The sequence below is a fragment of the Chanos chanos genome, chromosome 5, assembly GCF_902362185.1.
Source record: "Chanos chanos chromosome 5, fChaCha1.1, whole genome shotgun sequence".
In the NCBI taxonomy this organism is placed as follows: Eukaryota; Metazoa; Chordata; class Actinopteri; order Gonorynchiformes; family Chanidae; genus Chanos; species Chanos chanos.
Window position 1 is genome coordinate 31,357,105 of NC_044499.1, and position 12,705 is coordinate 31,369,809.

Consider the following 12,705-nt stretch of genomic DNA (forward strand, 5'->3'; position numbering starts at 1 on the left):
AGTACAAACCATCTACACTGTTACACTTCACTATTAGACAAAATCACTTTCTGTATTTACCTGAATTCGAAGAATAATTATCAGGTTACAATGATTAAGTTTGTTGAAATGTTGGTAACCTAAATATGAGCCAAGTATGAAATATAAATATAATTCTTGCTTTGAATAGGATTATGTTCCATTTGATGTTGATGGTTTCATTTTAAAATACAGCAATGATATTTGTAAAGGAGGGCGGCCCCTTTAACTGAGTTTTTATTCCCTGTCCATGTAAAATCCATACGAGAAAAACAAGTTAGAACTGGACACAAAATGGCGATAGTGAGAAGCCATTAAGTTTTCCCTTGTGTAATTAGTGAAATACTACACCTTTCCCTGTGTTCGTTCGTGACTGTGAAGTAAGAGAATTTGTCTACCAAGTTCTCTGTTACCGTGTGACGTAAGCTTGTATCATTGTTACCCATGTTAATTCTCATTTACTACCGAGTACAGCAGGGATAGCCCTCCGAAGTTGTTTTCAGTTAGCGGTAGACTCGCGGTATTGTTTAGATGTTGATGTCATGCTTAAAGTAATATTTTCAGACATCTACCATGGCTAGCAATGTTTAGCAATGAATATTATAATAACGCGGAGGGACGACTAATAATACATACATATAAACTCTACTCTGTCTTGTATAGCAGTATGCTATGTCTGATTGCACTATTGTACATATTATAACCCTGTGTAGTTTACTGTATTGTTTGCTCAGTGTTATATGTCTGTATAGTGCTGTGTAATTAACATTATGTATATCTGCCTTCTTGTTCAGACCACACACACACACACGCCCAAACCTGCAAAGTGGTCGAGCCCATTCCAATACAAATTAAACCAATTTAAAGGATCAGATGTGCCCTGTCTCCCTATGTTCTGACCGACACTCTGTGGCGACGGCCAACCCCCACCCAGTGCACACCCTCTTCCACAATATTTAATATTCGGCTAATGTGTTTTTTTTTACTGTATGGGGTGTCAGTACGTTTTGACACAATTGTGTTTAAGTTCAATGCAGTTTGGTCTTTTGACCCCATCAAGTACAGCTGTGCATTTTGTGGTAAGACTTTTACTCAGAGCTCTGTTCTGGTTAAAAAGAATCACAGGAGCAAAAGTATTAATCTAAAAACAATAACAAACAAATAACAAATTCAGTGTAGCTTTTCATTTATACACAGCAAGTATTTTCACTCTGTGAAGCCACAAGACATGGAAACATAAATACATTATTATTTACACATAAATTAGACAGGTCTTTTTCAAATTATCTTTGTCTGGTAAAACAGAGAGGTTTGACATTGGCCATATGTAAGAGTGCAGCAGAGAAATAACACATGCACACGCCCACACTGCCAAACAAACTTAAATACTGCCCGTCTGCGCTGTATTTGCGTTATATTAAAATACTGAACACGTGAGCCTGAGTTGGCCCATTTAGAGTGGGTCGCGGAAATTCTGCTGGATTAGACCACAGTTCAGGTTCACCTTGCTCCGCCTCTGTTTTCTCCTTTAGCATCTCAGTTCTAATGCATGAAATCCTTTTATCTACCAGTCACTGTATTCGGTTTTACTGTCCTCTGCGGGCTAAAGAAGGCTCAGTGAAGATTAACTGTGGCCATGGGACAGAGCAGGGTACACAGTATCTCAGCAGACAAATGTCATGTATGTGATAATTAATTGGTTCAACCAATAAATCAGGAGATAAAAAAATAAGTGAAAACAGACAAACAAAACGTGATGACCAAAGACATCTAACCATCATATGAGCATGACGTCAACATTGTTTTGTTTTTTTTGTAGTTCATTTTAAATCTCGATTATTATGTTGTGCCTTGAAAACAAGCCAGAGGCAGTGTCCAGACTGTTGTATCATTAAGGGACAAAGATCGCACTTTCAAAGGCAAATCATTAACTTCTCGTAAGACTTCTGAAGATGAAGACGGAGCTCCTTATGGACTATACAGGGAAAAACCAGTATGCAACAAAAAGGTGTACGGAAATATAGCTTTTTGGAAAAAGACCATTCAAAGGACGAAATTGTGCCTTCTAACTAGAATATGTTCCATTGTATGTCAAATGAAACTGTGAACAATCCTGCCACACCTTCAGTGCATTTTAAAGAAGTAACTTTGACAGGATTAATGAGACAGTATAATCTAGCTCAGGTCATATCTGCATCAGTGCTCTTTGGAGGGTTTCACCGGAGGAATTACCTCTCATTTCCCAGAGAAAAAGACTCCTGTATCACAACCTTTACCACACTACACTCTCACTGTTACAGTTGGGTCCATAAGTATTTGGACAGTGACACATTTTTTGTAATTATTCCTCTGTACACCACCACGATGGATTTGAAACAAAGCAATCAAGATGTGATTGAAGTGTAGACTTTCAGCTTTAATTGAAGGGGTTTAACAAAAATATTGCATTAACAGTTTAGGAATTACAGCCATTTTTATACATAGTTCCTCCATTTTCAGAGGCTCAAAACTACTTCAATCACATCTTGATTGCTTCTTTTCAAATCCATTGTGGTGTTGTACAGAGGCAAAATTACAAAAATTGTGTCACTGTCCAAATACTTATGGACCCAACTGTATAACACAACACCTTCACCACACAACACTCTCAGTATTATAACACAACACCTTCATCACACAACACTCTCACCGTTATAACACAACACCTTTACCACACAACACTGTCACCGTTATAACACGACACCTTTACCACACAACAGTCTCATAGTTATAACACAACACCTTTACCACACAACACTCTCACCGTTATAACACAACACCTTTACCATTGAACACTGTCACTGTATGTTATAACACAACACCTTCACCACACAACACTCTCACCGTTATAACACAACACCTTCACCACACAACACTCTCACCGTTATAACACAACACCTTCACCACACAACACTCTCACCGTTATAACACAACACTTTCACCACGCAACACTCTCACACTGATAACACAACACCCTCATAATTTTCATACAACACCTCCACCATTAACAGACTACACCTTTATCATTACCTTTACTTTCCATTATGACCTCACAGCAGTAATAGTGTGAGCTCTAAGGAGATATCTCCCCTTATACACAGTTCTGTTATATGAAACACCATGCTGGACTGACACTTGATAACTGGTTAGGATTTTATGAGGATGTTTCTTATTTCTTTTGGAAACTACTGTAATTATTGTGAAATTGCTGATTTGTTGATTCAGTTGGGTTTGCTGACTAACATGGCATATCTCAGCTCTGACCTATAGACTGATGCCTGGACAGCACTGTCACATGGACAGAGCACTGTTGTCTTCCTCGTGCCTCTCACCCCTGTCATGCTGTTTGCATTGGCCAGAAGTTTGCCTGGGAGAATAGGTAATCAATGAAGGACCATAAATTATGACCTAGTGTAAATATATTGGTCCTACAGAGTGGTCTCAGTTCATTTGAGTGTCTGCACAGAACCAGCTCTGTGCTGATTTTTGAGTGTTTGTGGATTCTTGTGTTTGAGGTGATCGCCACAGCTGCTGCCCATTAATGAAATTGTTCTGTTTGACAAATCCGGAATAATTCCCTTGACATGTTACTGGGAAAGGCTTAATCCCTGTGACAAAATTAACCATTCTCCCATGTTTACAGGTTTTGTATAAAACTGGACATGACATAAAGTTTATAACAGCAGTTCCTTTTCTAAATAGATAATTTCAGTCAGTCATGAGTGTACTGAGTGTATTGGTAAATGAAGTACTAATATAAATACTAGCAAATGTGATGTTTGTGGTTTTTAGTGGTGGTAATACTTTTTTTCCCATTTTCATTTGTGCCCTACATTTAAAATATATAAAAAAAGAATAATAGCATCTGATTCATTTTACATTATCCCTGACATTATGCCAACTGAGATTTACTTGATGCATGTTTAAAACGTCTGGCAGGCTCCTGACCCATTTCTCTCCCCCCCCCTCTCTCTCTCTGTATGTGTGTGTGTGTGTTTTGTTTTGTTTTGAAAATGCTGAACTGCTGCTTTTGGGGTCAAAAGCCCATATTGCATCTTGCCTGAACACAGCTGTGTCAAATATGATGCCATCATACAGAACATATTTCTAATCAAACAGAGCATGAAAGCATTGTTTTACTCATATTTAGGTTATCCTCTTTTCAACAAAAGTCAGTCATCAAAACCTGTATTGCAAGTGAGCGCTCTGAATTTCTACAGTATGTGTCAAATATGTATCAATAGATAATTTTGGATAAAAATCCTGTCTAAGAAAGATGGAAATTCTTTAGAGTAATTTACAGTAGTCATGGTGTATTTCTACTACATAGTTTCAATATATCTTTCAACTGTAGATATTTGAGTTCCACATCACTGATTGGTTGTTATGTACAGTTTTTGCACATTTAAATTAGGACGTGAAAAGTAAATCAACAGCTTGCCCCACAAAGGCTGTCTCAGTACTGTGTCGCCCTCTAGTGTTATGAGTGAGAAAACCAGTACAAGTTCCTCTTTCCTTCTAGTCCACCCTAACAAGTTGCTGTACGTGTTTTATTTTACTTATTCTACACATAATTTAGTCTTGTTTGGATATAATTTTATTATTTCACAGTTTTTGTCAAAATGTTCAGCTGTTTTATGAAACTTTTGGTACATTTTTAAACAGCTCCCTCAGAAAGCAGAGCAATCAAAGTAAACTGCAGTTGCCTGTGAGCAGATAAAAATCTGACATTTACTTTCCATCTTAGATTATTAAGGCTTTCAAAACTAAACTCTTTATTGAAAATCACCAAAGTATTTAAATTCGTTGTTGAGTTTTGATCATTGCGTGAACTTGGGCATAAAATACACATTAAAAAAATCCTCTTGCTGAATGTTCATTATTAGATTAGATTAGATAGATTAGATTCAACTTTATTGTCATTGTGCAGAGTACAGGTACAAAGCCAATGAAATGCAGTAGCAGTAGCAGAAGTGCAAAACATAGTATTATTTACAGATAAGCGCAGGTATAGTGAATACTGCATAGTGATGCTATATCTTACAGTATGTACAGCATTATAGACAGTGGTGAGCAATATATACAGATATATATATATGTATAATATATTAATTATGTTATACATAGAGGTGAAGCTGACAGAGTAGGAAGAGGAGTGTATATGTATGGGTTGAATATGCATAATAGACAAAATATTTACAGTAGGTTGTATGTACAGTTTAAATAGGGTACTCTGAACAGCATGTGAGGTAAAGCCAGTGCAAAAGAGCAGAAAAACAGTGCATATAAGTGGAGTGCGAATAAAGCTTAGTGCTGTGGTGTGGAGTTCAGCAGGGTCACAGCCTCATGAAAGAAGCTCTTCCTGAGCCGGCTGGTGCGGGAGCGGAGGCTCTTGTAACACCTGCCAGATGGGAGGAGGGTAAAGAGTCCGTGGTTAGGGTGGGATGCATCCTTGATGATGCTTTTCGCCCGGCCCAGGCAGCGTTTAGTGTAAATGTTCTCAATGGTGGGCAGATGGGTGCCAGTGATCCGTTGGGCAGTTTTCACCACCCGCTGGAGTGCTTTATGGTCTGCTGTGGAGCAATTGCCATACCACACTGAGATGCAGTTGGTGAGTATGCTCTCAATGGTACAGCGATAAAAGCCCACCAGTATCTTGGAACACAGATGAGCTTTCTTAAGGCTCTGCAGGAAGTAAAGCCGCTGTTGTGCCTTTTTGATGAGGATGGAGCAGTTCAGGGACCAGGTGAGATTGTCAGAGATGTGGACGCCGAGGAGTTTGAAGCTTGATACACTGATACACACTCCACTACAGCTCCATTGATGTAGATGGGGGCGTGTGCTTTGCTCCTAGCACGCCTGAAGTCCACAATGATTTCCTTGGTCTTCTGAGTGTTCAGGAGCAGGTTGTTGTCTGTGCACCACGCAGCCAGGTGCTCGACCTCGTCCCTGTAGGCCGTCTCGTCGTCCTCTCTGATGAGGCCTACCACCATGGCGTCGTCTGCAAACTTGATTATGGTGTTGGAACCATGGACAGGGATGCAGTCGTAGGTGAAGAGGGAGTATAGGAGAGGGCTCAGGACACAGCCTTGTGGCACGCTGGTGTTCAGGGTGAGAGTGGAGGAGGAAAGGTAATCTAACTTAACAGACTGGGTCCAGTTGCGCAGGGATGTTCTAATACCAAGCTGGCTAAGCTTGGAGATCAGCTTGGAGGGAGTCACAGTGTTGAATGCTGAGCTATAGTCAATGAACAGCATTTTGACGTAAGAGTTGGGACTGTCTAGGTGGGTCAGGGCAGAATGGAGTGCCATGGAAACGGCGTCCTCTGCTGACCTGTTGGTGCGGTAGGCAAACTGATGGGGATCCAGGGTAGAGGGCAGGCAGGATTTGAGATGCGTTAGAATCTCATGCAGAATGACTGTAAAGTTATTTATAGTAACATTGCACTGACAGGGATTAGGGGCAAAAACAGGTGTCTGTCCTTTTTTGGATACTCCCCCTTGTAAGTGTCCACCCTGGAAAAAGTAGCAGTCACACATTAATGGGGTAATTCGAGGTAAAAAGAATCAGGTTGACAAAAACTTGTGTATGTGACAAAGCGTTTCGTTTATGTGACCCTATTTCACAGTTCATGTATGCATGTTTTCCTAAACACTTTTCTTTTTATTTCGGACAGCGGGATGTAGATGGAACTAAACGTTATGTGTGTAATAAGTTCCTTAAGGGTCTGACTGTCTAATTCAACTGGATCATTTCAACAGTCAATCAGCAGTTAATCTGTGCACTTTAAAGTACTCTATTGTATCAAGAATGGCATCATTTGTGATCTGGTACTGAGAAAAGTGCCGATTTCTGCATGTTGGCACTTATTTAAAACTGACTTAGTTTTGAAACCATTGAAGAGGAATTGAATAATAATGAATTATTAGGGGTATACTATGAAAAGGAACATATGTGGTCAAAGCTGAGGTGAAAACAGTCTTTCATGATGTATTGTTGTATTGAAGTCACTGAACATGCATAAAAACTTTGAATAAAGCATCTTGACAAAAGTCATTCCTGTACTGACAGATTGCACCGTTGCCAGTGTCACCAAGCGTTGTATATCTTACTTGCTTTTGTGTTTTTGCTGCTTGGAAACTGTCCTTTAAAAACGGAGCAAAAGAAATATCTATGGCTCTGAGAAGTTTTCTACTCAGTATGTGTACGCACATAGAGCACAAAATGAAATGATATGTTGCAAGTGATGTAGAATAGTATGTATTTGGCTGTACAAAGCCACAACAAATTTAACAGAGTGACCAAAGCATATATTTTTCCAAAGCTTTTGAAAATTAAGAGAGTAGTAGTATTACAGAAAGTAGTGCATTTTGTTTATACACCAGATGGCGCACTCATATCATTTTTGGGATGTTCCGGATGCGTTAAGCACAAACTGTAACTGAACGTTCTTTCGGACGTTCTTTCCTCTTGATAACCTCTGTTTGAGTCGCTGCAATTTTAGATACGTCCATTTGGGGAAGCGCCACACTAGATACAAAGTTAGATTATTGTATGTTTCGGAGGAAGCCACAGACAAACTATTTCATAAAATGTCAAAACCGGATTTTCATGAGGTCCTATCACTAAATGTGTACTCTCTGATTAGTCTTCGACAGTGTCGGGACAGCAAATAAAACTTCAAAAAAAGTGGAGCATTTGGTATCGCATTGTTTAACTGGTTAAAAGTCCACACGACATGAACTATCCACTCTCTCAGTCAACAAAAGATCACACGCTCAAGTTTATAGTGTAAAAAAAAACAGTTTTTTTGTTATCAATTTTATATGTGTGTTTATGTTACAGGACAGGGCTGACAGGGGTCCCTCTCTCTCTCGCTCTGTATGTGTGTATGTGTGTGTGCGTGCGTGTGCGTGTGTGTGTGTGTGGGGGGGGGGGGGGGGGGCGGGGACAAATGGCAACTTCTGGAAAATTTTGATTAACGACAATGAAATAACAAGGGTAAGATCTGGTTATTAAGCTTCATATTTTTCTTTACTGTTTGTTTGCTTTGAGCGCAAGACAGAAGTCGTCTGGAAACGTGCACGCACACGTGGTCTCCAGGTAACCCATTTTTACGCATTGTCCAATAGCTAATTTAACGAATCCGCTGTGTACTTTACCACTACATTTGTATGGCATTTTCTTGCACATTGTCTTGTTTAAAAAGCTATAAACTATGCTCCAAAGTTCAGCCCCAAAATCTTACACAAGTCACCTCACGTGTAGTTTTTGGTCAACTCGCGCACGAAGTTTGAGGTCAGTGACACCGCGGATGCGAAGGGGGTTGTCCGAGCGCGGGCAGGTTTGTCATCCTGGTTCTTATTGGTTTAGGAATCACGATCTGAAGAATTAGCATGTGGAATGCAACTGGCTGAGGATTCGGGGGCTCACTGGTAGTGCGTCACAGCCCGTCGGACAAGAGCACTAGAGAAAAAAAATATATCGACAAACCTGCATATTCGTACATGCCAATGGCAACGATATTTGTGAAATCAGAACTGACGCACCATAAGTGACATGAGATATGCGCACTGGAAACAGAGGTCTAATTCGTCTGCTCAATGTGAGGAGTTCGGTAACGCTTTCGAAAAAAACTTTTGTGGGGATAACAATGAAGAATGTTTGTTTTAGGAACTGAACTGTGAAGAAAGTACACTTTAATAATACGTCACCTCCCAGTAACATGAAAGAACGTCGGGCGGCAAGAGAGAAACGTGACTACGAGAAGCCAGCCGAAGCGCAGCTCTTCTAAAGTGACCCTCGAAGGCAAGGAAACAGCTCCGAAAACTTTGTGTTGAAAACTAAAGGTTTTGATGCTCAGATACGCATTGTGGGTACTGTTAAAATATTAGAGTAGGATAAATTCTTCATCGCTTTTCAAGTGAAATCAGTTCCCCTGAACCATGGACGGAGAGGGCTCCGCCGGCTTGGCTAAGTCGGCCGCCGTAAAACTGTCGGAGATGGGCGAGAGAACTAAACAGCTTGGCACCGCCATTCAAGATCCCAACCGTCAGAGACGGATTATTTTAGTGATCGTATGTGTAGCACTTTTACTAGATAACATGCTCTATATGGTGATTGTGCCAATAATTCCTGATTACCTTGCGGATCTTGAAAGTAAACAAGCCGTTCATTCCCATGTGGTATTGCACCCAAATACTTCAGCAAATCGAACAAACCAACCTATAAGTAACAAGGACAACCTAGACGTTCAAATAGGAGTGCTTTTTGCCTCCAAGGCTATATTACAGCTCCTGGTAAACCCTTTGTCGGGAACTTTCATCGACCGAGTTGGATATGACATCCCACTCTTGATTGGGCTCCTTGTGATGTTCGTATCTACTTGCATATTTGCTTTTGCTGAAAACTATGGAACCCTTTTCGCGGCGCGAAGCCTACAGGGACTCGGATCGGCTTTTGCTGACACTTCTGGCATTGCCATGATTGCAGACAAATACACGGAGGAAGCAGAGAGAAGTCACGCGCTCGGCATCGCCCTTGCTTTCATCTCGTTCGGGAGCCTCGTGGCGCCTCCGTTCGGGGGAGTCCTGTACGAATTCGCAGGTAAACGGGTGCCGTTCATTGTTCTTGCCTCAGTCTGTCTAGCTGACGGCGTTTTGCTTTTGACTGTCATTAAACCGTTCTCTAACAGGACTAGAGAAAACATGCCAGTGGGTACACCGATTTACAGACTGATGGTCGATCCGTATATCGCTGTTGTGGCAGGAGCTCTAACAGTGTGTAACATCCCTCTGGCCTTTTTGGAGCCGACCATAGCCAACTGGATGGAGAGCCATATGCACGCCACAAAGTGGGAGATGGGTTTAACCTGGTTGCCTGCCTTCTTTCCGCATGTTCTTGGCGTCTACGTCACAGTGAAGTTGGCAGCGCAGTATCCTAACTTGCAGTGGTTCTATGGAGCTCTAGGTATGGTCATCATTGGTGCAAGCTCCTGCACCGTTCCAGCGTGTAAGACTTTTGGTCAGTTGATGTTTCCGCTGTGTGGTATCTGTTTCGGCATTGCTCTCGTGGACACAGCGCTTTTGCCAACTCTAGCCTTTCTGGTAGATGTGCGACATGTATCGGTATACGGCAGCGTTTATGCCATTGCCGACATTTCTTATTCAGTGGCGTATGCCATGGGACCTATAGTTGCTGGTCAAATTGTGCACAATCTTGGCTTCGTGCAGCTGAATTTGGGCATGGGGCTCGTGAACGTACTTTACGCGCCAGCCCTGTTAATGCTCCGCCACGTGTGTCAAATGAAGCCTTCCTACTCTGAGAGAAACGTTCTGCTGGAGGAAGGACCAACAGGACTGTACGACACTATAAGGCTGGAGGAGAGAAAACTAAAGCGTAAGGGCTTGAGTACCACCACTAACTGTTTGCCTGTGGACGGGAACGGCTTCGACGCGTTCACGGGACATTCCAGGTCACATTCTGATGAAGAATCTTCTGGTCCCGAATACAGTTGAAAATAGATGATAACAGATTCGTGTCGTAACACACGTTTTGAGTGTGGTTCTGAAGTCTGTTAAAAAAATCCTCTTAAATAAGGAGTAGCTTACATTCCATTTTATGATGTACTGGTGTTCAATATATTATTATCCAGTTATGATTGTGAGATCGGTATTAAAATTCGTTAGTCTGCCATAAAGATATTAAAGCACCGAGGAACAAATCTATAGTATTTTTTCTTTGACATGTGTAATTAAAATATCGTGAAAGGCGAGTTGTGTATAATTAAAAGTGTTTAAAAAACGTAGATAAATGATTTACCATGCAAAATGTACAGAAACAATTATAAATATTTAATAACCACATATATCCATATAACCAAATATATTTTCATTGCAACACTAAACTTTAAATCGTTTCCATAATATGTCAGTTTTGTTTCCGAAAAATGGTTTTAATTTTTAATAATTTCCGAATTTCAGAATGTTTTATTTGCTGTACTTTTGCTTAAACTGTTAAAATACATAAATATACCATTAAATGCGTAGTGTACATATAAATTGCTATTTGTAATTACTGCCAGAGAGATATATGGATTTGTGCATATTTGATTTCATGTTTCGTGTGTTGGTGTGAGTATGCGTGTGTCTGACGAGAAAATGAATCAGTTAAAACTTGAAGAAGCTTAAATGTGACATTTCAAGGTTGGACCAAAATTGAGCAAATGTTATGCTCATTTTAATGGTGATCACTTTAATAAAAAAAAATCATCTCACCGTGCCTCGCGTCTGTGTTTTGTTTTGCAATTTATAGTAGTTGTAGTAGTTGTCTTTTTCTCTGTGTGTTTGATGACTTTCAAAAAACTTTCTTTGTGTAGTTTCCTGTCTTTATTAAATTGTATTTCATTTGTGCTCTCTTTAATTTCCTTTGTTTCACTCAAGTCTTGAATCTAAATGTAAACTTAATTTGTATTAGTTCTGAAGTAAAAAGAGGTTTAAGTGAAAACGGATCCCTCTTCTTAAACAATTTTGAACAAAGCAACTACTGTCAGTTTTTGCAGAGGAAAAACATGGAAGAAAAAACAGTATGTATTCGGCTGATTAAAAATGGCCTTCGTTCACCCTTTTAACTGATCCAAGTGTGTTAAAGTGATGTAAAGCATCATCCTTCTTTACAAACTGACGCTTTCTTAAAATCAGTACCAAGTGTCGGATAAGGAAAATGCCCCTATGTGCAATGCTGTAATAAACTGCTCTGAAGTAACAGTTTAAAACATCAGCGCAGCAAATCCCTGAGAAAGACAGAGAGAGAGAGAGAGAGAGAGAGAGAGAGAGCGTGAGAGAGAGAGAGAGAGCGCGAGAGAGAATCAGCTGTGTCACTTGCTTAACCAATTGTAAGTTGCCAAAAATGGAGATCAGAAAAAGAAAAAGTTCTTCCCCCAAAAAAGAGAGAGATAGTCACTCGAAGTCGCCACCCATATAATGTGCTTTCAAGTGAAAAAGTCCTCATCCATTTGAATCATCGGCTCAGCCTGTGACAGGAGTGCCCGTGCTTTATCAGAGGTGGGCAGGGAGGGAGCCAGCTGTCACAAACAATATGGTCCACTAAGGCAGTGGGGAGGAGTTTAGTTAGATGCCCGTGGGGCTCGAGGCACAATCACCTTCAGCATCCTCAGTCACAGAGAAACACGTGAAGCTACAAGGATTATTGAGAAGCGTGACCGGCAGCATCCGTTCCCGCTTCGTCGCAGCTGGAAGGAGGGACGGACGCCCGGGCATGGATGCCGAAGTCTGTAAAGTCCTGCACGCTCCGCTGACCCTTTGAATGACCCGGACGGCGACTCCTCAGGTAGCATCGAATTGACCTTTGTTGCTCACAACAATAATTGAATCAAGCTTGCTTTGCTCCCTCAAACACTTGAAAAAATGTAAGTGGTTATTAGAAATTGATTAATGAAAATGCATTGCACGCTTTGTGAGTTTTCTATTCTTATTTGTGAGGATTTGTAAATTTAGTTTTTATCAGATGTCGTTTGGGAAAATAAACTGCGTAACATTTACCTGTAAAGTCCCAAACATTCTTCACAAGTGGGCTACAGGTTTTATGGCTATATGAATCCGCCGTCTACTGTAATAAATTAAGTTATTA

General features: G+C 40.6%; 1 protein-coding gene across 2 annotated transcripts; it reads left to right on the forward strand.

Moving 5' to 3' along the window:
* The first annotated feature begins 2,013 nt into the window (after nucleotides 1–2,013).
* Nucleotides 2,014–11,337, forward strand: slc18a3b (solute carrier family 18 member 3b). Of its 2 annotated transcripts, XM_030775557.1 has the most exons (2): nucleotides 2,014–2,028; nucleotides 9,015–11,337. In XM_030775557.1, the coding sequence occupies exons 1-2, from the start codon at nucleotides 2,014–2,016 to the stop codon at nucleotides 10,572–10,574; spliced, it is 1,575 nt and encodes a 524-aa protein (XP_030631417.1). In that variant the 3' UTR covers nucleotides 10,575–11,337. The 2 variants fall into 2 exon arrangements, with proteins under 2 accessions (XP_030631417.1, XP_030631418.1); XM_030775558.1 differs by lacking the exon at nucleotides 2,014–2,028 and having other exon boundaries at nucleotides 8,466–11,337.
* The last annotated feature ends 1,368 nt before the right edge of the window (nucleotides 11,338–12,705 follow it).